Source organism: Gallinula chloropus, assembly GCF_964237585.1.
Source record: "Gallinula chloropus genome assembly, chromosome: 1".
NCBI lineage: Eukaryota > Metazoa > Chordata > Aves > Gruiformes > Rallidae > Gallinula > Gallinula chloropus.
Window position 1 is genome coordinate 150856739 of NC_140085.1, and position 25860 is coordinate 150882598.

The window sequence follows — 25860 nt, forward strand, 5'->3', positions numbered from 1 at the left end:
GTTGGTGTCATGGCCTGAACTTCTATAAGTGGTATAAGTTTATAAGCACCATCTGAGAACATACACCTGTGATATGATTGATGCCAAAATGGTCAAAACAAAAAAATTTGCATTAATTCCTTATACACACTGCTGTGTCCTAAAAAATATTCTCATTTCTCTTGATCAAAAGCATAATGGCTCACTTGATTTGTGTCTACTCTTTAATTTCTGAAGATTTGTTTTCTTTTGTGTCTGGTGAAGGGTTGGTAGGGCAACTGATGACCTCTGAATTTATGAAATTTCAGGGGCCCCCCGGCACTCCAGGAATTATGGGCAGCCCTGGTGCAAAAGGAGAACCGGGAGATTTTTCTTATGATTCTATCCTGAAAGGTGAAAAGGGAGAACCTGGTTTCCCAGGACAACCAGGTACTCCTGGAAGAGAAGGAAGACCAGGAAAAGATGGATTGCCAGGTCTCCAGGGTCCGAAAGGAGCATCGGTATGAGAGTTTCTTTATGCTTATGTGTTGTCCTACTGCATGTTTATTTATGTTTACACACTGTCCTATACATTCTGTCTTTCAGATCAGAATTCACATGCTTTTATGCCCTATATATGCTATATGATTATTGGCCTCGTTCATTGTTCCACATCTTGTTCTTACCTTTGAGTAGTTCATTCTTCCTCAGAGGAAGACTCCAGTTTCCCTGGAGCTAGGGAAGAAAATGGTCCTTCAACAACAGACTTTGAGAGTTAAATTTTGACCCTTTCTTTTTACACGTCATGCGTATAAGTGATCTGTTTCACATGTATTCAGCATGGCTTGCTAATTTCAGGGCTATAAAGCAAGGTTGCTTCCCCCATGGAGTTGTCCCTCGCGTGGTTCTGTTGTTTTCTCCCTTTCTCACATCTTGATAGTGAGACCTAGTGTGGATGTTTTAACTGATACCTGGAGATGATTGAAGGAATGCAGTTACAGATCGTTAAAGACAAGATTCAACTCTGTGCTAGCATACTTATCTTCTTATGGGAACTAATGCATCAAAGCTTTTCATTGATAACAAGTTCAGCTGATACAGATGCAGCATTCACATCTGCTCCCAGATCCAGCACTAGGAACATAGACTACATGGTCCAGTTAGCTCCATTGCACACTGGGTATGATTTCCATGAGCTATTTCGTGTGGAACCCAGTTATGTTTCCATTGAACTCAGCGATAAAAAATCCACTTTATTCAGTATTACAGATACATGTGCTAAATCCAAGTTATGATATATATAAATAGAGAGGATAACATGTTCTTTCTTGCCAATCAGGCAAGACATACACTTATACTTTGCAAAAATTAGGGTACAGCTGGCTTGAAAGGAGAACGTGGTCCCCCTGGCCAACCTGGATTCCCTGGAGTACGTGGTGAAAGAGGTTTTCCTGGCCCTCCTGGAATAGGTGCTGCAGGATTACCTGGTGAAAAAGGAGACAGAGGCCTTGCTGGAACCCCAGGTTTACCAGGCCTTCCAGGTAATGCTATAGTGTGCTTTAAAATTTAAAAAAAAAAGAAAAAAGAAAATTGTGCCTTTTATTTGGTACAACTTAGAGGATCACAGGAATTAAAGACTGAAGTAAAAATATTTCCTAATTTCAATCATGTTTGCTTTCAGCAGTATAACCTCCTTTGAGGGGGGTTTCTTGAAGAGTTTGTTAGTCCAAGCAGGATGGTTTAGTTTCATCCTGACTGAGTACATGCTAGTTTTCTATAAAACATTTACAAAAATATTTAATACCAAGTCATTTGTAGCAGTGTAAATGGACTCATATTTCTGGCTTGGTGAAACTCGTTTGTTTAATTTCATCAGTTCCTGTACTCAATACCTTTTTATATTCACAGGAGCAAAGGGTGAAGCAGGACGAACTATATCACTCCCTGGACCTCCTGGGGCAGATGGCCTTCCTGGGCCACCTGGTTTCCCTGGACCCCAAGGTACAGTAGCCTGTTAATCTTTGTCTGATGATCCTAATGGCTGTTTTCCCCCGAAACTGGCCTTTGTATTAACATTTGTCTTGTTTTCACTTGCAAAGGTGACAAAGGGAATCCTGGGCTTCCAGGTAGACCCGGCATTCCAGGAGAAAAAGGTGCTGTTGGGCAGCCAGGTATAGGGTTTCCTGGACCTCCAGGACCCAAAGGTAAGATGAATAACTTCATCTTACAGAGATGATGTAATCGGAGTGTGGATGGAAGCCTGCATTACCAGCCACAGATGCATGAGAGAGGCAGCTGAAGAACCTCCCTTGGGAAACTCCATAAGCACCACAATAAGCATGCTTTCAACACACACTTACTTTGTGCAGTGATGTGATGCAGATACAGACAGTGTCAAAGCTACTGCTAGAATAAAAAGTGATGTAGTACATCATCTTGCACTGCAGCAACTGAAGTTGCTGAGAGATGAGATGACTTCTCTGAGAAACACTGTGAGTGTCAGTAAAAAAATATGCTGACATAACAGTATTTTTGGACCAGAGCTGGCAGCTCTGCTGTGTTCCAGGTGGCCAAGTGGTTTGGTTAGAATACTGGCTTGCTTAGCATGAGTTTTATCTTCTCTGCACCGCCATTGTCAGGGTATGCACATAGCTTAGGGGGAGTCTAAGTGTTCATATTCTAGTTCTGGATTTTGGGAGATGTATTTCATAGTGCTGCTACTCATTTAGAACTCAATGTCTGAGCTTTCAGCAGCCGTCTCAATCCCCAAAATTCTTGTGTGTCTTCATTATTATTTCATTTACTATGATTCCACACACCAAAGAACTGGGAGGGTCAGAAAGACACCTCTGGTTCCTCCAAGGCAGGCATGGGACAAGCCTGAACAGATGAGACACATTGAGTCTGGAAAAGGATTGCTGTATGCTCGTTGGTGCCAGCAAGAAAGGAATGACATATCAAATACATTTCTTTCAAGGAGCCTTCCTTGAATTCAGCTTTGCCCAGTGACTTTCCTGGGGCTTAGCCTAAAAACTGGATTTTCCACTTCCTAAGACTGTTGTCCAGAGAGGAGCTTCATCTCAATTTATTGAGCATGTGCTGGTGTTGAGTGAGTCCTATATCTAAGTCATTTGCCAACTGCTGTATGTATTCCTTCCTGCATTTTCAAGGCCACAGTGCATGGGCCAGCTGTGGCATAGAAACCTTCTGTGTGTAACTCTCAGTGGTGCATGCAGGACATGGCATGTGACATATGCTGAGCAAATGTGTTGATTCACAGGTGGATCACTCAGTCTGAGGCCGCAGGCATTAAATTGCTTTTTCTGAAGAAGACTTTGGGAACCCAGTTTTGTAAGCAGGATGTTTCTCAATGGCATGAACCCACAAAGCTATTCATTCAAGTGGAGACACTTGACATTTATTTATTCCGAGTGGTTCTTTGCCATCAGAATCCAAATGCTGCACGAAGCTCAGCATTCAAATACCTGTTGAGGCTTCTGGATGCTGGCATCCCTAGAAGTCTGGCATAAAAGACTACACAGACCTTTTTTTATGTGCTCCTGTGAGGATGTGAATAGTTCAGTTAGAAGCCTGCAGAAACAGCAGAGGACACTTGGAGGCAGACACAGTAATGATTTGAGCTTTGTTTTGCTTTATAGGTTTCCAAGGTCAGCCTGGCTCACCTGGTCTGCCGGGGACTCCGGGAACGCCTGGCCTGGACGGTTTGCCAGGTGTACCAGGTTTACAAGGGCAAAAAGTAAGTGTCAGCTGCTGCTACTGTTACCTGTGCCTGCCTGGGCAAACAGGAATCTCTGCAAAGATCCCGCTCTTTCAAAAAACCCCACCAAAACACACCAGTTGCCCAGATTGTCCTTCATCTTATATTTCCCACTATGGATACAAAGGAACATGAAATTAACACTAAAGGGCTTATGGTTCTCCCTGGAAGTCACATATATCACTCTGCCTCTGAGTGATTTAAAATCAGGTCACTGAATGGATTACTTGTTCTAATTTGTGGATTCCAAATCTCTCGTGTTTCTTTGGCTAGGGTGAACCTGGTGTAGGTCTTCCTGGCCCTAAGGGATCGCAAGGCCCCTCAGGACCAGCTGGCATCCCTGGAGAAAAGGGAAATCCAGGACTTCCTGGCTTACGTGGCGAGCAAGGCTTTCCGGGCATACCTGGACAGCAAGGATTCAGAGGTAATCTCACCAGAAAATTACAGCTCTGCTTTTCTATTTCTTTTCTAAAAGTCACTCCCCCATACATGCAGCAAAAAGCCTGTTCATCACTGAGAGATCCTACTGATATCTCAGAGTATTGCCCTTTTTCCTTCGCCTTGTTTTCTCCTACCAACCACTGTTAGCAAATAATAACAGCAAAGAGCAGCCCTTCCTCCAAGCCCAGGCAGGAGGTACTTAGAGGCTGAAGTGAGGTCTAGTTGGCCAAGTGCTTCTCAAGCACCATCTTCAGCAAAGAAGATTTCAAATAACATTGGAGGACACTCAGTCTATGTCTCTATCTCCTTGCAGGCGAGCCTGGCCTCCCAGGACTGCAAGGCTTGCAGGGCCCTCCGGGTGCTCCGGGACTGGGTCCACAGGGATTGCCAGGACCTGTTGGGCAGCCGGGACCCCAGGGACCACCAGGTGAGAGGAAAATGCTCTTGTCACAGTGCTTAGGAGTGGACTTCTGGCATAAATTGCTACTGGCATTGGTAAAAGCACTGCTCATGAACTGTGGTGTGAAGTCAGTGGGGGTGCATGGGGGACCATGTCAGTAGGCATTTTTTTTTTCAGTCTCCTCCGATCATTGGTGCGTAATCTATACAGGATCAAAGCCTCACTTAGAAAATTGGGACTAATTCTGCTGTCTGGCTTTGAGTTTTCATTCTTCATACCATTTAATTTCTGGACTGCAGGTAGACATTATCAGATACTATTGTTAATGGTATTCCCCATGCTCCATTAAGGACTAATCCTGTATCTTCTGTTTTTCCTAGGATTTCCTGGAGTAAAAGGAGACAGGGGTTACCCTGGTATCCCAGGCCTAGATATGCCAGGACCAAAAGGGGATAAAGGTAGCCAGGGCCAGCCCGGAGTACCAGGGTCTGTGGGGTTACCTGGCCTGCCAGGTCCGCAGGGGGCCATTGGACTGAAAGGATCAGCAGGTAAACATCCTCCTTGGAGATGGGCATCTTTGACAATTATTAAGTTGTGATAGCAACTCTTTCCCTTAGTTAGGATTTGATCCATCAAAGAACCCAAACCTGGGAAACCGCAGGGGCTGATGTCAGTAAAGCAGCTCTGTGCATGTCTAATCGAACTGCTACTCAAGTCCTTTGCTGGATCAAATCCAGCAACTTGCAGGCACTAGCCTTTAGCCTGTAATATTGAAAGGGGATTATCCTGTGACAGAATGTGGTTTTAATAATGCCTTTGTCAATGACAGTGTTGTTTATTGTAATAGGAAGTTTTAAAAACTGTGTTTTATTGTGCTTCGCATAACACTTCTTACTGTTTTCTTTATTGGGCTATTCTAGATTAATCATCTTTTTTGTTCCATTTTCCCTTAAGTAGTATAATTCCTAATATGACAGAGTGTAAATAATTTGATTTCTTGTACTTCTCTACATTACTCACTCTTTCAATTTGGTTTCAGGAGCCAAAGGAGAAATGGGAGTTATGGGAACTCCTGGATTGCCAGGAACTCCTGGACCAACTGGAGACCAAGGGTTTCCTGGTGAAAAAGGTAAGAGAGAGATTCTCTCAAAATCAAAATTATAAAATCCACCTTTTTCACTACAGAAGATTAATCTGGAAGAACCAAATATAAGGAGCATGCGTGGCCTAAGGAATTCTTTTATGTTAAGTAACTTCCCTGGAAGTTACGTGTAGTGTAATTTAGAAAGACATATGTTACGAGTAGTGTAATTTAGAAAGCCATATCCTAGGAGCAGTCAAGTATTTGGGCACCAAACCAGAATTTTTGATCAATTCTTCAACAATGTAAGGGTTTGCCAGGTGTGAGGATGCCATAGATACTGCTCCAAGGAAAATACTGTGTTTGAAATTATAAAAACCAATGAGGAAGGTCTTAATTAAATCCTTCAAATAATGCCCTGTATTACTGCCAAACTCCTGTCCCTATTGTTTTGAGAGTCTGAAATTAATGACTGTGTAGCGGGAAAAATATGTCAACTTCTTTGACAAGGCTATTGTGAAGTCCTGGTATAAAAAAACTTCACATAAGATAAATGAGATGTTCCAGAGCATGGTATTGGGTGCTCAAATTTTGAATAAATAGCTAATTTAATTTGCTGCTATCCATTAAATATTTTTGCAAAGCTTTGTATTCCACTATTGTATTCTGTGCTATTTCTTTACAGGTAGCCCAGGTTTCAAAGGTGGAATTGGACCACAGGGTGATCCTGGTGTGAAAGGAGATAAAGGTGAAGCTGGTCTCCCAGGAGAACCTGGAAAAATGGAAAACATGGACATGGTTAGTCTCAAAGGCCAAAAAGGAGATCAAGGAGAAAAAGGTAACTTTAGTCTCTGACTGTGGATAAGCAATTAATTTTATTATATTAAGAATATATTCATATAATAAGCATCAATGCTCAGAGTTCAGCTGTATCTTAGTTTTAGAACAGAGTTTTAAAAATAAGATTAAAGAATTTCAAGCAGCAAATGTGGATATTTTTTCTGCTATCTTTCAATTTCGTAGAACCAAAGATTACTCACAGACAGAAAGGGTTTTGTTAGGATGGAAGATGTTAAAATTGCCATTATAAAATCTATTTTATCTCTTTTTTTCTGAAGACTCTGTCAAAAGAAGAGCAATTTTATAAGTAGAATCTAGAGCTTTCCAGAAGTAAAAAGCTGCCTTTCATGTAAAATATGTACTGAAAGGCCAACTGATACTGTAAGAAAAAGCATGCAGCCTTTTGTGGCACACATCTTTGTGACCTGAAGACATTTCAGGAAAGACAGGTATATGCCACCATAAGGTCATTTCAGGAACATCTGGAAATATGCAGGAGAAAACCAATCAGCTTTCTGCTTAGAAACTTAACGGTGATGGAGATACTAGGTTTTATAGAAATTCCAGTCTTGTTCGATTTTTATTTTTACTGCTACATGAAAGTTTAGTTGTTTAAGATCATTCTCTCTCCTGGTTTCCTTTTCAAAGAAAAAAAAGAGTGTATATTTTATATACATATATTCACTATTTGTCCTTTTCTGTTGTGATTTACTTTTTATTTTAAAAATCCCATGAGAGTTTTAAAATAAATGATAACTGCTTTAGTTAAAGTGGAAGTTTAGGGCTTAAAAGAGAGCTACTGAGGTCACGTCTTTCATTTCCCTCAACCAAATCCTTCAGCCTTTTGTATATCATGTTTTTCTGAAATAATTATTCTTTTTGCCCTTTCTGACTTCTCCACAATTGAGCTGCATCATTGCTAGAGAGCACATTGTGGAAACAAGTGAAGTACTTCAACTCAGGCCCTGCTAGAATGAAATTTCCGTTCCTTGAAACAACAGCTGACTCAGTGATTATCTATAATCCTGGGTTCTTTAGTTCTGCACTGTTGCCTATGCAATTTCTCTTCTTTTGTATGCATGCTTTGGTTCTTCTTACCACCTACGTGGTTTATTACACCTTCTGAATTTCCTGATGTTGATTTTCAACCTTTGCTCCAACTCTTCAAAATCCTTCTGCAGTCTAATCCTGTCTTCAAGCCTTTCCAGTCAGTGTCATCTGTACATGTCCTCAGTGTATTCTCTGTTGCACCCAGGTCAGAGCTGGAACCCCTTTCTGGTTTGTCAAGGAATCACCAGTAACCATGTTATATCTGAACTGAAGAATTCCCTAGTCCATGTACTTCTCTCTTATCTCCATGTCCTAAGTACTTATTGGAATGAGAGATGGGCTCGTGTGTCCTCGTTGGGTCTCAGAGAAACCTGGGCATGTGGATGGGCAGTGCCCTCCCAGCATGGACAGCCAGGGACTGCAAGGGAGGGCAGGAACACTTCTGGAGTGCATCTGCCTCTAAGCTGAGATGCAGCTTCTGAGAGCACTTCCCTATTTGATGAGGCTCCCAACCTATAAAGATTTCATTTTGGTTAGTTTTTCTCATTTGTTTCTGATCTTGATATATATGGTGGTATGAAAAGACTTAAAGCAAATCCACATAGATTGTTTTTCGTTACTTTCTATTATCAACTACTGGGCTGTGGATGACTGACTGATAATTGGGTTTTATTTCCTTTCTGGAAATCCAAACTAGGCACACTGGTTACATGCATATAAAGAAGTCTTTGCTGAGAAATTCAAATGGTTAATTTCTTTGGTTTCTGACTTCATCTACCCAGTACTAATAATGCATCCTTACAAACTTGTGTGCTCTACCTTTTCCTGACCACACACAGTCTGTAGATTGACCTGGCTCACACAGCCTGGAAGTATAGGTTCCAAACAGACCCCAGCCTATGAATTTTTGCTCTTATTCTGCTCATCTCATCTCCTACAACCCAAAGATACTTAGTACCAGTAGAGAAAAATAACTTAGTTATTCTCTATACCTTTGCCGATCTATTATCTGCCCTCCTCTGTCTAGACATGAATATCACAGTAATGTTCTAAAAAGCTTCTAAATTACCAACTGTGCAGAAAAGTGTCCTGGTTCTATCCAGAACCAGGACAAAAAGACACTATTTGTGATCCTACACCTAATCTATATGCAACGCTATCAGAAAGGGTTATGACCAAAACGTGTGGTCCTTAAAGCTGGAGAAGAGGTACACTGCAGAATTGGAGGTGGAGCATTCTAGAATGGTGAGGAAGTTTTATCATTAGGTAGAACTGAGGAAACAGCAAATTCTGGCCGTGAAGTGGTTGTTTACATGTACCTTTTTAGATAGCAGAACAGTCAAATCAACCATTTCTGTTAACACCTGATATTGTCTGTCACTTCTGAAGTCACTCGTTAATCTAAGACAGGCACACGCTTGGTTGCAATTTCTCTTGGAGATAATTTCACTTGCCTTGAAATTTCACAGACACCCGTAAAATGGTAATAGTCAGCAGCCTTTCCTCAGCACTGGTGTAGTGACTGGAGAGCTGGCCTACTCAAGGGTGACTCTCCCCTACAACGTATGAAGCTGCAATTCCACCATTTCCTTGTTCAGTGGAGAGAAGCAACAGTGACCATAATTGTCTAGAAGGGTTATTATATGGCATTACAGTAAATATTTATAAAACTGATCTCACTGTGTTTGTTTTCTTGGTGTCCAGGGGACCATGGAGCAACCGGAGAAAAAGGGTTACGAGGGGAATATGGAGAACCAGGAATTCCAGGGAAAGATGGTGAACCTGGTACTCCAGGACATCCAGGTATGTCAGAAGCTAGCAACAGAGAGACTGTTCATCATGAATTTTAAGCCACATTAACTAATGGGACTTCAATTTTTTCTGCTGTCCATAGGACCAAAAGGTGATCAGGGCCCCCCAGGATACCCAGGGGATCCAGGAATTCCAGGACAAAAAGGATCGGTTGGTGAAATGGGTTTGCCAGGTACTGACTGCTGGAAATTTTCCTCTTACTGGAAAACTTGAGGAAAACCTCAAGTTCATCTATAACATTATGAGGGATCTATTCACAGTGTCTGTGCTTCAGGCTTTTGTGACATTGCTTTCTCAATTGTATTGTGATACTCAAGTAGCTGGATGCGTAGGATTTGTGTATTTGTTGCAGGCAGGCAGTTTTCCAAGTGATTTGTCTGTCTGTGTTTCTCCACTAGTGTGCAAACTGCATTAAGCTGCATTAAGTTTGTTAAGATGCTGTGTGCTGTATGTTAATTACAGGCGGTAGGTCTGGGAAGAGCTGTGTTTGTCAAGGGGAGTGGTAAAGAATAGAATGGAGAAGAACCTATCTCTCAACACAGAAACTTCTCTAAACTTCGTTTAGATGGCCTTGTGCCTGTCATATGTAGGAAATCAAAGGTGAAAGACTGAAATGATAAAGGGAGACAGAAAAATTCACTACAGCAGAGTCCATTTATCACTGCGGTTCTGTTGGAAATTATTAAAATCAACATAAACTTTTATTCAAATCATATTCTTAGAAAGAATTCTGTTTCCTCTGGATCAAGATCACAACCTTCTCTGATGAGAAGAGCTTATTTTCCCATAAGAATTCCCTGTTAGGAGTGACTCTCTAGAGTTAATTTACTGGCTGTTTTAACAAGATGCCTTGCTTTTCTAGCTCTGAAGAGCTAAGGCAGCACTGAAAAAACATTGTCAACACTGCTAGGGTACCACTAGTTATGATAAACCCGTTTTTCCTTTTCTCTTACTAGGAACACCTGGAGAAAAGGGTCTTCCCGGAGTACCAGGTTCACCAGGCACACCAGGGTTCCCTGGGCAAAAAGGTGAAAAAGGAGACAAAGGACCACCAGGTTTTCCTGGAATTGGCTTTCCGGGGTCTCCTGGTGAGAAGGTATTTACATCCCTAAGGATTTCATTATTTGTCTCTAACAAGTACTTCATTTGAAAAGATGCTACTGGCCTTTAAGATACTTAATTATATTTTCTATTATGCTCATTTAAATACCTGATGAATCACTTGATAGGCGTGCATATGTGCATGTTCAGATGCATTCTGTTTGATGGAACCATTATCTCTAGGGAAGAACTTTTAAAAATGCTAAGTAAATAAAGTGAGAAGGGCCTCTTACAAATGGAGCAGATAATCACACTGAAATAGTGTTTCTGTACTTCTAGAGGGATAGAGGGAAGCTGAAAAACCTGTAAAATGTTCAGATGTTAATGGAAAGGAGAACTGTATTAATGCTGTCTGTAAAGTTAATTTAATCTCAGTATTCTGATAGGTTTCTCATTTGTTTCACATTCCTTTTCCTAGCTATTCAATGACAATAATCATTAATTTATAAGTAAGAATTGTAAAAATAAAATTTACTCATCTGGTAGCAAACTTGCTGAAGACTTAAAAATAATATTTTCTTTTGAAGGTGATTAAGTGTAATAAGTTAAGAGGCTAATTTGAAAAAGACCCTGAAAACATAATAAAAGAAGTGTAGAAAACTGCTAATTTTAATATGCTGGTATTATGAAGCAATTGCTAGAAAAGTCAATAATTGTGATAGTAGAATTTAAAGCCAAATTTAATCCTAAATTACTAATTAGGATTAAATTTAATCCTAATTATTTTGTTTCTAAATGGAAAAAAATAAATTCTTTATAAATTGGATGGATAAGTGGGGTGACGTACCTTTGCAAACAGAAAAAGCTGTTTCAGAATTAATGTGTGGATTTTATAATGTGTGCTGCTTCTTCTAGGGAGATCCAGGAAGAACAGGTAGTCCAGGTTTATCTGGAGATAAGGGTGAAAAGGGTAGTGCAGGAATTCCTGGAATGCCAGGTGCCCCAGGTCCCAAAGGATCCCCTGGCATGGCAGGATTTCCAGGTAAGTGCTTATCCTTCAATAAAACAGAAATTACAAAATTAACATGAAACTTAAATGAAATATGACACATGTAAACCCATGGTGTCTTCCTTTCTTTAGGGAGTCCTGGTCTCCATGGAGAAAAGGGTGAAAAAGGCCTTCCTGGCTTAAGTGGCATTCCAGGTTTAAAAGGAGAACCAGGTAAGAAAGAAAGAGAAAACAGCAAATGCTACTTAAAGTTTTGCTTACCTCCAGGCAGTGGCTAAAACAAATACTGTGACATTCTACATTCAGCTTGGCTCAGATATTTCCTGCTGCCTTTGGTCATTTCAAAAGTGAAAAATTGGGGTGCTGTTTCCGAGGTTAATCTGGGTCAGCGTGGTGTGAGGCTGGTACTTCTTTTGCATTGTTTGCAGAAGGGAGTTTACCACCTTCCACCAGACTGGTTGTTGCCATAGCCATTAGTTCTGTTGTTTCTTGGTGCATTTAAAAGCAGTAAAGTTGATCCTTTGCCCCAAACCTCAATCACCATGTTAACATGATTACACGCATGTTAGAGAGGGAATGGAGTAGGGAGTAAGTCCATTGCTGTTATGACTACAACAACATTTTTGAACTTGGAGCCTTGTGTTCTTAGTTTACTGGCTTCAGGACACATCATCTCATTGGACAGCGGGCTGTGCTATTCGCAAGTCTTTGCTGGAGTTCCTACACTCTAAAGACACTGAGATTCCCACTGTTAGCCATGTTAAAATCTGTGATACTTGAGTCCTGTCTCACACTGATTTAATGCAGAAGGTACTTCAGAGAGAAGTCACGCTGCAGTCGTTCAGCAGTATCTGCTTGTTCTCTGTGGGAGCAAAAGAATAAGTGAAGCTTTTTTTCAAAGAAAAAAAAATAGGGGGAAAAAAAGGTCTGATTCATACATGAAGTGAAACTGGCAATGATTTTTCAGGTGAACCTGGAGTACCTGGTCCTGCTGGCTCCATTGGACAGAAGGGTGAACCAGGTTATGACGGAATTCCAGGTGCAGCTGGCGCAAAGGGTGAACAAGGTACTGTGACTGTGTTGTGAAGTTTATGGGGTAGGAAAATGGACAGAGACACACTACACAAGAGTGGTTGGTAGAGGGGTGTGTTGTGTTTGAGGTACTTTGAAGGAAATCTTAGACAATAAAGTCACTCTGGTGTCTTTCAAACTATCATCCATCACTGTAAAGCTGCTCATTTAGATGAGCAACTGTGTTTAATCAGTGTAATCTTGAAAGATTTTTTTAATTTATTTTTTTCCCACAAAAGCTGGCAGGACTTTAAAGAATTGGCATGTTTTGGAATTCACTTCAGTCTGCAACTTAGCTGTGAAATAATGGAGCAGGCTTGCCTTTCCTTAGGGTAGGGTTGTCAGGCCTACAGGACCCATTGTGCTAGATACAATACCAGTACATAACAAAGTCTCTGCCCTGAAGAGCTCTTGCATAAACCATTTATTTAAATTTTACATTTGCTTAAGAGAGTTTTGTTCATTACAGGTTAAACTTAAGTACTGTCTCATCACCTGATTTTTTTGCTGCCTCTATATTACAGGTATTCCAGGTAGAGGACTTCCAGGATTTCCCGGTGCAAAGGGAGATAAAGGTAAAACACTTCTTTAAACAAACAGCGAACATCCCTCCCAAAATACTTTAAATATCATTCTGTAATTCAGATGTACCTTGTGCTTCATTCTTTTACATGCTATACCTTCTCAGAGCAGGCAGAAGCTCTGAGAACCTCAAATACTAATTTCTGTTACAGTGGCAGCATCTTGGAGATGAGTTAGATATGCCCTAAAATAGGTAATTATTCATAGTGTGGAATTTACTGCAAGCTGTGCTGTGATGAGGTAATATAAATAACTCTTGTATTTGTGTGCTGTGCTTTTGACTCCCAAGTATTTCTGTTTTTCTACTAATTTTGCAAGAATCAAAGTCTAGTGAGGCTCTGTGCACCGGACACCTAAAGACAGTATTTTCATGGCCAGGACACCACAGTAATTTTTTTTTACCTGAATCTGTTGTGCAGCCCAGATGCAATTTTATTCACTGTTAAAGCAGTTACTCTCTGTACCTCAGTAGAGCATCTGAGCCGTGCACAGGAGCATGGTGCTAAGATGCAAAAGGTAGCAGGGACCCAATGAAAATAGGTATTACCTGGACTCAGGATTTACTAGCTTCAGTACAGATACAGGGATACCACAGTTTCAAGAGCACTTGTGGTCTTACTTGTGGTCTTCACGAAGTGTGTCACTAAACTGTGCTGTGAGAACAGCTTAATTGGCTTGAGTCAATGCTTATTCAAGGTGTCTATAATGCACCATGCTCCATTTTATGGAATAAGTATGTCCTAGACACTGGAATGCAATAGATACAGTAGTGAGGAAATATCAAACTGCTGCTGCTGAAAGACATTGTGTACAATTAAAGGATTTTCAATTTTAAGCATCCAGAAAACAAAGATTCAACTAGTCCATGTATGAAATAAACATGACATGGCAGATATTAAAGAATTTCCATAGCTTGAAATGGCAATGCCCTACCTCACTCATTGATTCTATAGATACAGGAAACTTGTGTGAACAGTCAAAAGTAACAAACCAGAATTTTAGAATATCATCTGTTTACCATCTCAGAGTAATTAACAGTCACTAATTGCTGAGAAAGCCCTAATGTTAGGGAACTTGGTTTAATAAGCACATTTTCTAATCATAGCTCAGTAAGGCATGTAAAATGCTAGGTTAAGAGAGCACTTTTCTCACCTCACCCATGTCTCTCGTTTTGTCAGGACAGCTCATGTAAAAATATCTGATGTTAGAGTAAAAAGATAGCCAGCTGACCTAATTTGTCTTCCAAATGTGTTGTAGTTCCAAAAATAAAACAACTCCAGGATTTAAAGACCCTGTTCAGTTTAGGCAAAGAGCCAGAGATAGTGTTACTCATACATTTTATTCCTCTTCTTATTGCACTTATACCAGCTAATCTATATTCTTTTTGCTCAATCATAATGTAAAATTCAACTGAATTGCAAATGTTAAATATTTGTTCAAGCCTGAAAGTACCAACTGTTTAAATCTAGATTTTTTTTTAATAAAAAATCCCTTTTTCTCCAGAAGCAAGTCCTTTTGTGCTTAGTCAAGCAAAACATCCATTACTTAGCTATGACAGTAATAATTGTAATGGAGTAAGGGTTTGGGGGCTTTGTATTCCTTGTGGAAGGACTGATGGGGAGATGCTGAATGTTCATCTATTTTTAGAGTGAATTAAAATAGCCCAGTGATCAGTTAAGCTAGGAGAAGATACACCAATCAAACTACTGTTTTCCCCATACTTTATGTCATAATGTAATGTGCAGAATAATCCAGTTTTCTTAAACTTTTGCATTTTTACACAAATGTATAAAGGCACAGCCAAAGTTTTCTTAAGGAACAAAGCTTATTCTGAGTGGTTAGTAAGGCAGGAGGTTTCAGTGATTGTGATCCTTTCTCTAAGCATATTTTGGGGTTTGTTGTTTCAAATTTTAGGTGCAAAAGGTGACGTGGGTTTTCCAGGATCCCCAGGAAGCCCGGGGATCCCAGGCCTGAAAGGAGAACCAGGATATATTGGTCCACCTGGACCGAAGGGCAACCAAGGTCTTCCTGGACTACCAGGGAGTGCAATTGAGGGCCCTAAAGGAGACAGAGGACCCCAGGGGCAACCTGGCCTTCCAGGTAATACTTTCTCTTTAGTATTAATATCCTACTGTTAAGCAAAGCTCACCTAACTACTTAATAGCATAATCAATACTTCATGTTTCAGAGATCAAAGATAGCCTTCATAGGCAGTTTGGCATTACATTCTAGAACACGCTGATTTTCTGTCCTCTGGCAGCTGGTGTTGGCCAGAAGTCTCTATGATGTTGAGAAGTTTGCCTCCCATTTCTATGTTTCCCTCTAGACTTTATTTACTGTTTTGAGGCATCCATGGCTGTGTGTTTCTGTGTCCTGCAGTGTTCATTTGTTTCAAAATGATCTTGCTGGGTTCCCTGTGCTAGAGTCTAAGGAGCAGAGTAGAGCAGAACCACAGTACATCTCTCATATGTTCATACCTGAGAACATACTGTTTGTTCTATATGTACAGAAAACTCTTCACTATTTTCCATCAGCCACATACTGATAAATTATATTTGGTCAGATGGGGAATCAGATGGCCCTCCTGGCAACAGATTCTCTGACTTGTTTGCATGAAATGTTATGATAATTACTCTGGTTCTGCCCATCTGTAGATTAAGCCAGCTCGTCCTCCATGAGGTACTGCTCTGAACAGACATTGCTATTAAATACTCTCTCCTTCTGGTTTCTAGGTTTACCAGGTCCAACAGGGCCACCAGGACCCCCAGGTCTGAAAGGGGACAAGGGAGAGCAGGGGAGCAGTGGCTGGCCTGGCACTCCTGGAGGTCCAGGAGTCAAAGGTGATCAAGGTTACCAGGGACAGCCAGTAAGTTACTTTCAGTACACTCCAGATTTGCTGAAAGCTGGTTCTTGTAATTAATGGATATATTAATCATAGACGTTTCTTGTTCAAAGTAATGATGCTTTATGCTCAAAGTGCCTTTGGACTCATTGCTGCTGATGTAAAGTCAGTCTGAAAACATTTCAATTCTCTCCTTTTACAGGCTGCCTACCAATAAGCCCCAGTGAGCTAATGAACTTATTAGAAATTTATAGATAGCGAGTGGTAACATACAACTCCCAGAATATAATTTACAGTATATTAACAGTACAGGATGGCTGCAGCATATCCATAAATCCTACAAGCGCATTAGTAGTTAATTTTAAAGGTTGCATATTTCACGATAAATTGCCTTCTGAAAATACCTGAACTGTTTGGTTTTGTTACAAAACCTTTCAAATAAAGTGCACTCTCAGTACTGTTGGTGATGAAATATAGCTGCTGATTTAGAAATACAAACAAGCAATGCTATTAATACACTGTTGTCATATATTATTCATTTTCCCTGATCTAAACCAGTCCCTTTTTGAAATATTGGGGAAAATGAAGTAGAATAGGACAGCCTCCCCAGAATAGTCGGTCTTCTATACTCTTTTCTCCTGGACTGTCTGCTGCCTCTTTCCATACTGACATACATGCTCTGTAGTTTAACCTTCCATTTCCTCTTTCCTTCTAATAAAATAATAATCAAATGTATGGAAGAAGTGATAAGAAAGTAGGTAGGTATGACTCAACAATTCCTAGTAGACAGATGGAAGAAGGATTTGGGAATAAGGTCCTGATGTGAAAAGCACTATACTGATAGTGGACTTAAAACATCCACATTATTCATGATAAAGCAGATATCTACTGCATCCTTTTCTGCATCCAGGAGTCACTTCACAGAGGCTTTAAGGATTTGCTTCAGTGTTCTGATGCTAAATCTTGGCTGTCCCTTTTTGTCTTTGAGACCATCCCATCCCATCCCATCCCATCCCATCCCATCCCATCCCATCCCATCCCATCCCATCCCATCCCATCCCAGCTTTGAAGGCAGTAAATATAAAAATAAACCATCCCCATTTGCCTATTTTAAGAATTTGCATCACTTCTGTAGAAGGGATGAATTCCTATACCCCAGGAAATTCTAAAGCTTTTCACAGGTTGGTATTCCAGTCCAAGACTGTTTATCAAGAATGGAAAATGTCAAAGGATTTTTATTTCTTCAACTGGAAGAAAATAATTTACTATCCTTGAGCCACAATACACAGGAATGGATTGTTAATTCGATGTGAAATGCTCCAGTGAGAGTTACTTCCTCTGGTGATAGGTGCAAAGATAATGTCTTTATCCTCCATAGTGTGACAGGCTCCTGCCCTGATTACAGCTCTATTGCACATACAGATCTCCAGGTACATGGTAACCTATATCAAAAAGGAGTTTTTATTACAACATGGGTGACAATCATTCCTATCCCAAAATATTGGATGTGGAGATGAGACTGTGAAATACAAATCCTGTGGGATTTTCTGTGCATTTTAAGATTGAAATGAGAAAACAAACATTTTCATAATTTTCACAAACTGAAATAATTTGTTTTGTTTGGAATAGATCCAAAACAAAATTTTGTTTGCCAAGCTACATCTGATGGGGAAAAAAAAAGTTTAAGAAACTGCACTGTTGTAGAAGTATTTTGATGATACACTTACAATAAGCTCTTCTTACAAATAATTTCATTTGATAATTATAACCTAAAAAAAGGTTATATAAAAAAATCTCCTCTTTTAATTGGATTTGTCTGACTCAGGACTGTCTTCTGAATAAATGTTAGCCCTCCTGGTTGGTTCTATGGCAGTTTATATCTTATGACACAAAGAGAGCGCCATTTCTTTAAACAATCTTGCATACTGTGACTATGTGACTGAAGGAAACTTGAGAATCTTACTTCATTAATAATCCCCTTATCACCTTGAAGGTAGCATTTCTTTTATTTAACTTTGCAAGTCTCACTCTTTACATCCATTTTTGAGCTTATAATCTCTTCTCCCTTTATAGTCAGTGGAAAGAATTAGATGTTTGTAGGGAGCCGTTCTTCTCACCCTCATATAAACATCTAATTTACATAAATGCAAAAATCAGTCCCTTGTACATCTATTTCTTTCCAAGTATGATGAGATGAATCCTACCATTGGTATGGTTTTTCATTGAGTACTCAATTCACATTTCCAGCCTCTGGTCAGTAAGTTACATAGCAAAAGGATTTTGTTTCTTTCCTCCACCTATGTTCCACATTTTATTATATAGGGGACTGTCGCTGCCATATTGTTTGGCCAAGTAGAAACTCTACACTATACTTACAAGCTTTTAGCAGATGATGTGCAAATGGCAAAAGAAGAAAAGGAAATTGGCAGTGATTTCAATGACTATTTGCAGTCTCTTTTGAAATATGGGCTTGCTTTTCCTTGAAGAGGCTGCAATTAACTCATTACCATTAATTTAATGGGAGCATCTTTTAATAATGAAGGCAGAAGAAGGAATTCACATTGTGTTTGAAGTGTTTAAGTTCTTCGAGTATTTTAGCCCAGTTGAAAAGTAAAAATCTTCAGTGGATTATAAATTGTTGAGCACATTTAATTTCATTCCATATGTGAATGTAGACGTTTTCAGGTCTGCTGTGGCCTGGAATTAGCCTTTTTATTTAATTATTTAATTTTCTAACTAATAACCACCTTCTGGGCCTTACTGAAATTAGTATTTGCTGAGACTTATACTTACTGATGTTTTTCATAACAGTGTGTTCTATGGTTGAGAATCTTTTTATTAGCTATACTATTAGTGAGACCTTATTCTGATCTAGCAACTTCATAAGTCAAAAAATATTTAAGAACAAGGTGTCATGCTTGTTTCTGTAAGAGAAACTTCTCATCTAATCATGGTAGAGAATACTCATGCCTTAAACTTAATGGCCTTTCTTTCATATTAATTTATTTTCATAGGTGTCCAAAAATACACAGCCTACTTAAGAGTTGTATCACAATAGTGTAGGATAACTATATTTCACATTTTCTTTTATACAGGGTAGTCCTGGTTTACCAGGAGATATTGGTCAAAAGGGTGATCTGGGACCTCCAGGAGTTCCAGGCATCCCAGGTGAGAAAAAAATTTACCATATTATCAAAAGTATGCAAAGATGTCTCTTTCATATCCGTCCTCTCTCAGAAAAGGTGCTCAAAGAATGTTGCCTCTCTGTTACAAATTACTGAAACAGGACATTGAAAGCTGCCTCAAAAAGCATGCAAGAACATTGAGTTTTTCCTCGAGGTTCTTAGCCTTTTGTGTGTTTTATTACTTGGCCAGTTTAGCTGTTTGTATCTTGCTCTTGCGAGCAGTTAAAGAGTATTTGTATATAAAGTCATTGACCTTACATGATCATGGGGTCATACGGGATTATTCCGCACATATCCTTCCAAATCAAGAAGTTACTGAATCTTCATGTAAATATTTCCTTTGACTTCAGGTCCCAAAGGAACTCCTGGCTACCCAGGCATTAAGGGTGAACGAGGTGACCAAGGTCTTCCTGGATCTAAAGGTATAATAATTTTTTTCCCAGGCGGTGGTTAAAATGGTTATTTGTGACTATCAATGGATATCTCCCTCCCCCTTTTTTTCAGTTTAAAAAGGTAGAACATGAAAACAGATATCATGGTATCAGCATTTGAATGGGCAGATTAGATACAAATATTTGGTAGAGAGTGAATGTATTTATCTCTTGCTCTGAAAAATCAATAATGAGGTTTTGTCATTATCAGAATCTTTAAATGGAATCCTAGAACCATAGAATCACAGGCTGGTTTGGGTTGGAAGGGACCCCAAAGCCCATCTAGTTCCACACCCCCTGCCATGGGCAGGGACACCCTCCACTAGCCCAGATTCCCCAAAGCCTCATCCAACCTGTCCTTGAGCACTGCCAGGGAGGGGGCAGCCACAGCTTCTCTGGGCAATTTGTGCCAATCCCTCACCACCTTCACTGTAAAAACTGTCTTCCTTGTATGTAATCTTATTCTTCAGCCCTCTACTAATTTTCATGGCCCTCCTCTGACCCCACACTAATCAGTCCATGTCTTCCTTGTACTGGGGATCCCAGAGCTGGACACAGTACTCCAGGTGGGGTCTCATCAGAGCAGAAGGGTAGAATCACCTCCTTCCACATGGTGGCTACACTTCACATAACCTAGAGTATGATCAGCTTTCTGGGCTGTGAGCACACATTGCAAGCTCATGTCCAATTTTTCATATACCTGTATCCCCAAATCCTTCTCTGCAATTCTACTCTCAATGCAGTCTGTACTGATATTGGGGATTGCCCTAACCCAGGTGTAGGACCTTGCACCATTTTCTTTCATCAGGTCACAGTCTCCTTATTGTTCTTAGAAAAGGAGAGTCTACTTAACAATGGTAATATTTTTGAAAGATGTCATCCTTTTAATTAAAATTCCCATGAGATCTTAAGCCTCTAAGTAGGCTTGAACAGCCATCAGTTAGTTGGCGTGGCCATCAGTGCTGCAGCCTAGACTTGCATGGTGAGCAGAGCAGGCAGCAGCCCAGTAACTGTCAGAGTGTGCAGATCTTCTGAGCCAACTGCTGTGCAAACCACCCCCATCAGTTCTCCCTGTTTGCACACCCTGGTCACCGTGCTTCTGGTCAGAGCTACATCTGTGGGCCTGCTCTGCCCTGACTGGTGGGAGATATGGAATATAGGAGGTAGCGATGTGGTTTTCAGCAGCAGGACGTGCAACTGCTTAGTTGTTACCAGGGGGTTATCCGTGGCCCACATTGTTTCCCCCATTGTCTTCTGCCTTCAGTTAACTTCAGGGTTGACATCTTAACAGGTATGACCCTACTCAATGCACATATAAACTCTTGGGCACATTGATACCTTTCAGATATGGGCTCTGTCTGTTCACTGACTACATAAATGTCCGTGTAAGGCAACCTTGTTTTCTCACTTTTTAATTGTGCAATACTAAGTGTGCTGATTTCCTCTGTTCACTTTGGCAGGTTTACAAGGTCCACCAGGCCCACCAGGTGCTTTTCAGCTTGTTAAAGGGGATCCTGGATTACCTGGCCCTGTAGGTCCAGTTGGTCTCAAAGGATTCCCAGGACTTCCAGGTCCCAAAGGACAGCAAGGTGAGAGTTTCTAACTTGCCAGTAGAAATAATACATTTTAAGTAATGTACAAATAGACCAATGGTAGGCTAGGCACTGTAAGATTTTTTTACCATAATATCCAGCTTCTTATAAGTCACCTAAATTGTGTCAGCAATGAGGAAGAAAGTCCTGCTTTTTGAAGGAGTCCCGGAAATGGATGCATTCCTAGTCATTTTTTATAGACTGTCACTGCAGTCATCACATCAGTATCTGAGATCAGCAATAAACAGAATGACTTGTAAAATCCTGCTCATCGTTTGCCCAGGATATGTTTATTAGGGTGTCTTCTGTCTTTAACGTTGAACCCAGACTTAATTACTGTGTGTCTCTGGGAGAAGACAAGCATGAGGAAAAACACATTGATCTTTGGAGTGGAAACTGCTTCCTGAGGAAGCTTACTCCCTAGTCCTAGATTTCACCTCTTAGTCCAGACATGACAGTTTTTATAAAGTAAAGGAGAACTGCAAAAATGAAACTTCTTAGGGGATAAGAGAGTGGAGCAGAGGGTAAGACAAATGAAATGCTGGCACAAGAACACATGTCCTTCAGAATGACAGGGCTTGGAGAGTGGGAGCTCAGAGGCGTTCCTAAGCTGTTAAGGTTCTATGGGAAAGCTTTGTTCCTGATTGTTTTATGAGAAGATAATGGGGAATTATGGTGGAATATAATTGATATCTTCTTTCTATTTACTATAATAGCTATGGAAGTGTGCTCTTGAAGGTGGGGTTACAACTCTGCTGTCCATTAGGAAAATAGCTGTGTAATAATCTCAGTGACTGAACACAGCATAGGTTTGCTTGGATGAGATCTGTCATTCCAGTAGTTTAATTCTCCAGTAGCCAGTTTAATACATGAACACAATATTGCTTTTGGAGTGAACAGGAACAGGACAGCTGTGGCTATCTCAAGCTTCTGATGTGCCACAGAAATATTGGTATGGTGCTGTGATGGTGTAAACACCTTTTTCCACAAGTCAGCATTGCTGAGTTTATGTAGGAGTCAAAGCACCTAGAAATCAATAAAACAAAGACATAATATACCTTTGAAAACCTGTTAGGGAAGAAGCTAAGAGAATACTGCTTTTCCTAGTGGTCATGACCCTACTCTTTATGGTTTATTTTCGATTGAGTCATATGATAAGTAGAGAGGGAAGAGATTACTGCCCTTCCTTTTCATATTACAGGCAAATACTAGTTATTTTAGAAGCACATTCCCTGCTTATTTCTCTGTTCTTCTCTGTAATCACTTCACCTGCAGTAACCCACATATGTGCTCTCGATATTGAAGTGTACACACTGAATCTGCATGCAGTTAGTTTATGCAGAGGTGTGCCTGTGCCTGAATGTATCAAAAGTCAAAAAGTCAGAACTAACATGAAGTAATATCCAGTAATAATTATTGCTTGTTTTTCAACAGGGGTGACAGGACCTTCAGGTGTGCCTGGACCACCTGGTAGTCCAGGGTTTGATGGTAAACCTGGACAAAAAGGAGAAGTTGGTCCTTATGGTCCCCCAGGTAAGCCCAGGAGTTCTTCAAATAAAATTCTATTATGCCTTCTTAGAAAACTAACGTTGGATATTAGGCATGAATGTATCTACTTATACTTCTTAAATTATCTAGCAGGGTACTACTGTCCGTAGAAATAAAAGGAGATTCTCTGTATTATAGGGCCCAGAGGATTCCCTGGTCCACCTGGCCCTGAAGGTTTGCCTGGGGCTATGGGCCCACCGGGTGCACCATCTGTTGCTCATGGCTTCCTTGTTACCAGACACAGTCAAACCACTGAAGACCCAATATGTCCATTTGGCACAAGGCTGATTTACAATGGCTACTCCTTGCTTTACGTACAAGGCAATGAAAGAGCACATGGCCAAGATCTGGGTAAGCAGACACCACATGAAAACTCAGAATTCATTGCAAACCAAATGTTTCTTTCATTTATAGAACTGTATCGAAGAAACCTGTGTAATTATTATTAGCTACCTGGTGCATTATTAAGCCTTCTAGGGTGGTACAAATAATGGTTTGGTGTATAGTGGAAACAGTGTTAGTTTAAGAAGCTAAGTAAATGATAAGGTGAGTGGAAAAATGGTGGGTCCATTTTTCACAGAGGGATGTGTTTGTATGTACAAAGTCTGAGTGGCAGACCTTCATTAGGGATGTCCCTCAGGAATTAATACTGGGCCAATATTGTTGATATATCACAGCAAATACAACAGCTAGCTACTGAGATGGATAGTGGGGTCTGGACAGTCTGGTGGAACTAGGTCATAACAGCTCAGCCATAACAGAAATTTAAGGGGACACTTCTATTGCTGTCTAGAGAGAGGGTAGAGAAGCTGGAGCTAAACTCTTCTCAGAGAGGCTCAGTGACAAAGACGCAATGGACACAAGTATGAGAGATATTCCAGTGACACATAAAGAAAAACTTTACTGTGCTGATGCTCAAACACTGAAATGGAACCCTGGAGGGATGTTGAATCTCTGTCTTTGGAGATAGTAAAAACTCAACTGGCCATGGACCCAAGCAACCTGATGTAACTGGCAGGGGGTTAGGATGAATGACCTATAGAGGTCTACTCCAACCTAAATTATTGCATCATTCTACAGGCAAGACTGAGCTACTCCTTGCCTTGTCCTGTTCCTTATGTACCTAAGAGAAGTCACTTCTTCTGAGAGAACTCTGCCCTCCAGAGTCGTCTGCTCTTTAGCTGCTCCAGGAAATATATCTTTGGCAATTTGCAATAATTCAGTAAAAATGGGTTAACAAGTAATTTTCACTTAACATTTCAGGCACGGCAGGAAGCTGTCTTCGTAAATTTAGTACCATGCCTTTCTTATTCTGCAATATCAACAACGTATGTAACTTTGCATCAAGGAATGACTATTCCTACTGGCTGTCCACTCCTGAACCTATGCCAATGAGTATGGCTCCTATCACTGGTGATAATATCAGACCATTCATCAGCAGGTAATGGTTTCAGTTCTGCTATGCTTGTAAAATGAAGAAGCCTGTGAAAAGTGTGTACGGTGCTTGATTTTTCTGGGGGGAAGGGCTTTTAATCTGGATGTTTTTATTTCCTGCCTTTAAATTTAAAGTTTTGAGTTCCTTTGATGAAATGTTTCAAAGTGTGCGTGCTTTCAGTTTAGACTTTGATCAAAAAGAAATCCATTTTTGGGGAAACCCAAACAAATAGATCAGTCTATTTTGAGTGTAATTGAAATGAAAAGATTTACTTTGAAAAGATGTTTTGCAAAAACTGTGATGTACTTTGAAGGGGAAAAAGGTTTTAATTTGTTCACAATTCTTGTCCAAAACAATTCTCTTTTTTTTGACTAGCCATAGCTAGAGGCGGTTTAGGGCTCAGTTTTCTTTTGTTGGAAATTGGTAATGTTATTTATTGTACAGTAGAGTGCCAGGTTTCTTCCATTGTTTTGGACATACTGCCTGAATACAGCCATTATTGCCTGAATTAAAGGAAACAGTTGTGAAATCAATCATCTGCTTTTTAATTCCAGATTCTCAGCTAGCATAAAACATAGCACTTGTATCAGGCATAACTATTGTGGATCAATCCAACGTTGAACTCTTGGTCCATTTAAAATGTTTATGCCACTAGGAAAAACTATCTTGTCATAATATGCCCAGTGCTGAAGACAGAGGTGTGAGCAAGAGTGTGGTGAGCTGCACTGTTGTCATTGGATATGAATTTGACAAGAGAATTCCCAACTTACAGTGTAAATGACAATCATTAGATATAGCCATTGCTGTGATAACTATCATTGCTTCTAATCTGTATCAGCACTTGCTGATCCCTCTTCCTGGCATGTGAAGTGAATGGGAGTGGAGATTGCCATTGTTGGGTTTTTCTGTATATGCTGTTCAAGAGAAAGGACGGTTCAAATCACCAAAGAGCTTGATAATATCTTGGTATGTTCAGAAAAAGTGTTTGGCTCTGCTGCAAAACAACTGACATGTATTTTACATAATAGAATCCATCTTGTGTCTGCAGATGTACTCTGTATTCTACTTTTGGTAGAGTATACCAATAGAAATTGGTATGCCTTGAAAATCAGTGGGCAGATTGAGGGCAAGGCTCTCAGGAGAGACTATAGGTTTCGTTGGTCTTACCTCTTTGGTTGTTCTTTGGGTGTGAGGAGAAGGGGCTTTCAGAAGAATTCAAATGACTGACCTCTGCAATTCATGTTCCCTTTATGCCATGCCTGATCAAGCACCCAAAATAACCATCAACAATCAATTTTTAAACCCTCGCTCAAGGAGGTACCCACTGACACTTTGCCTGATCTTATGCATCTAAAGTAGCTTTAGCACCATAAAGATGTGTATATATATATATATGTATATGTATATGGGTGCGTGTGTATGGTGCTTTGTTCTCCTTTTAGCCATAGCAGAGAGTGAGGTAATGGCAATACACATTTTTTTACCCAGCGAGGAATCTGAGAAGACTGTTCTTTCAATTTATTTTATTAGTTGAAGCTTTTAAATCAACAGTTTTCCCTGTCCAAAAGTTGAAAAGGTGTAAAAGTGTCACTTGCTGCCTTGGGTCAGGGGACTTCTTTTCATGTACAGCCTTCCACTGAAATACCAGGAATCTCCTGAAGCAAAGCAGAGCTCCAAGAATAGAGGCAGCTTTACATTCTTCTTTTAACTTACCCTTTCATTGATGTGTTTCTTAAAATAACTGTCTTGCTTCTGCACTAAAGA

At 40.2% G+C, this 25860-nt stretch overlaps 1 protein-coding gene across 1 annotated transcript in view; it reads left to right on the forward strand.

Annotated features, from left to right (window-relative positions):
• COL4A1 (collagen type IV alpha 1 chain) overlaps window positions 1–25860 on the forward strand; it is a 127302-nt gene that overhangs the window by 95756 nt on the left and 5686 nt on the right. Inside the window, exons 25-49 of the mRNA XM_084272626.1 lie at window positions 288–479; window positions 1331–1499; window positions 1867–1959; window positions 2058–2162; window positions 3618–3715; window positions 4010–4160; window positions 4491–4604; window positions 4958–5125; window positions 5617–5706; window positions 6344–6496; window positions 9253–9351; window positions 9443–9532; window positions 10317–10456; window positions 11317–11443; window positions 11543–11623; window positions 12378–12476; window positions 13006–13056; window positions 14978–15163; window positions 15796–15929; window positions 19001–19073; window positions 19441–19512; window positions 20982–21110; window positions 22548–22646; window positions 22800–23012; window positions 23925–24102. Of these exons, the coding sequence (XP_084128752.1) occupies window positions 288–479; window positions 1331–1499; window positions 1867–1959; window positions 2058–2162; window positions 3618–3715; window positions 4010–4160; window positions 4491–4604; window positions 4958–5125; window positions 5617–5706; window positions 6344–6496; window positions 9253–9351; window positions 9443–9532; window positions 10317–10456; window positions 11317–11443; window positions 11543–11623; window positions 12378–12476; window positions 13006–13056; window positions 14978–15163; window positions 15796–15929; window positions 19001–19073; window positions 19441–19512; window positions 20982–21110; window positions 22548–22646; window positions 22800–23012; window positions 23925–24102 (3104 nt within the window). The remainder of the gene's footprint in view (window positions 1–287; window positions 480–1330; window positions 1500–1866; window positions 1960–2057; window positions 2163–3617; window positions 3716–4009; window positions 4161–4490; window positions 4605–4957; window positions 5126–5616; window positions 5707–6343; window positions 6497–9252; window positions 9352–9442; window positions 9533–10316; window positions 10457–11316; window positions 11444–11542; window positions 11624–12377; window positions 12477–13005; window positions 13057–14977; window positions 15164–15795; window positions 15930–19000; window positions 19074–19440; window positions 19513–20981; window positions 21111–22547; window positions 22647–22799; window positions 23013–23924; window positions 24103–25860) is intronic.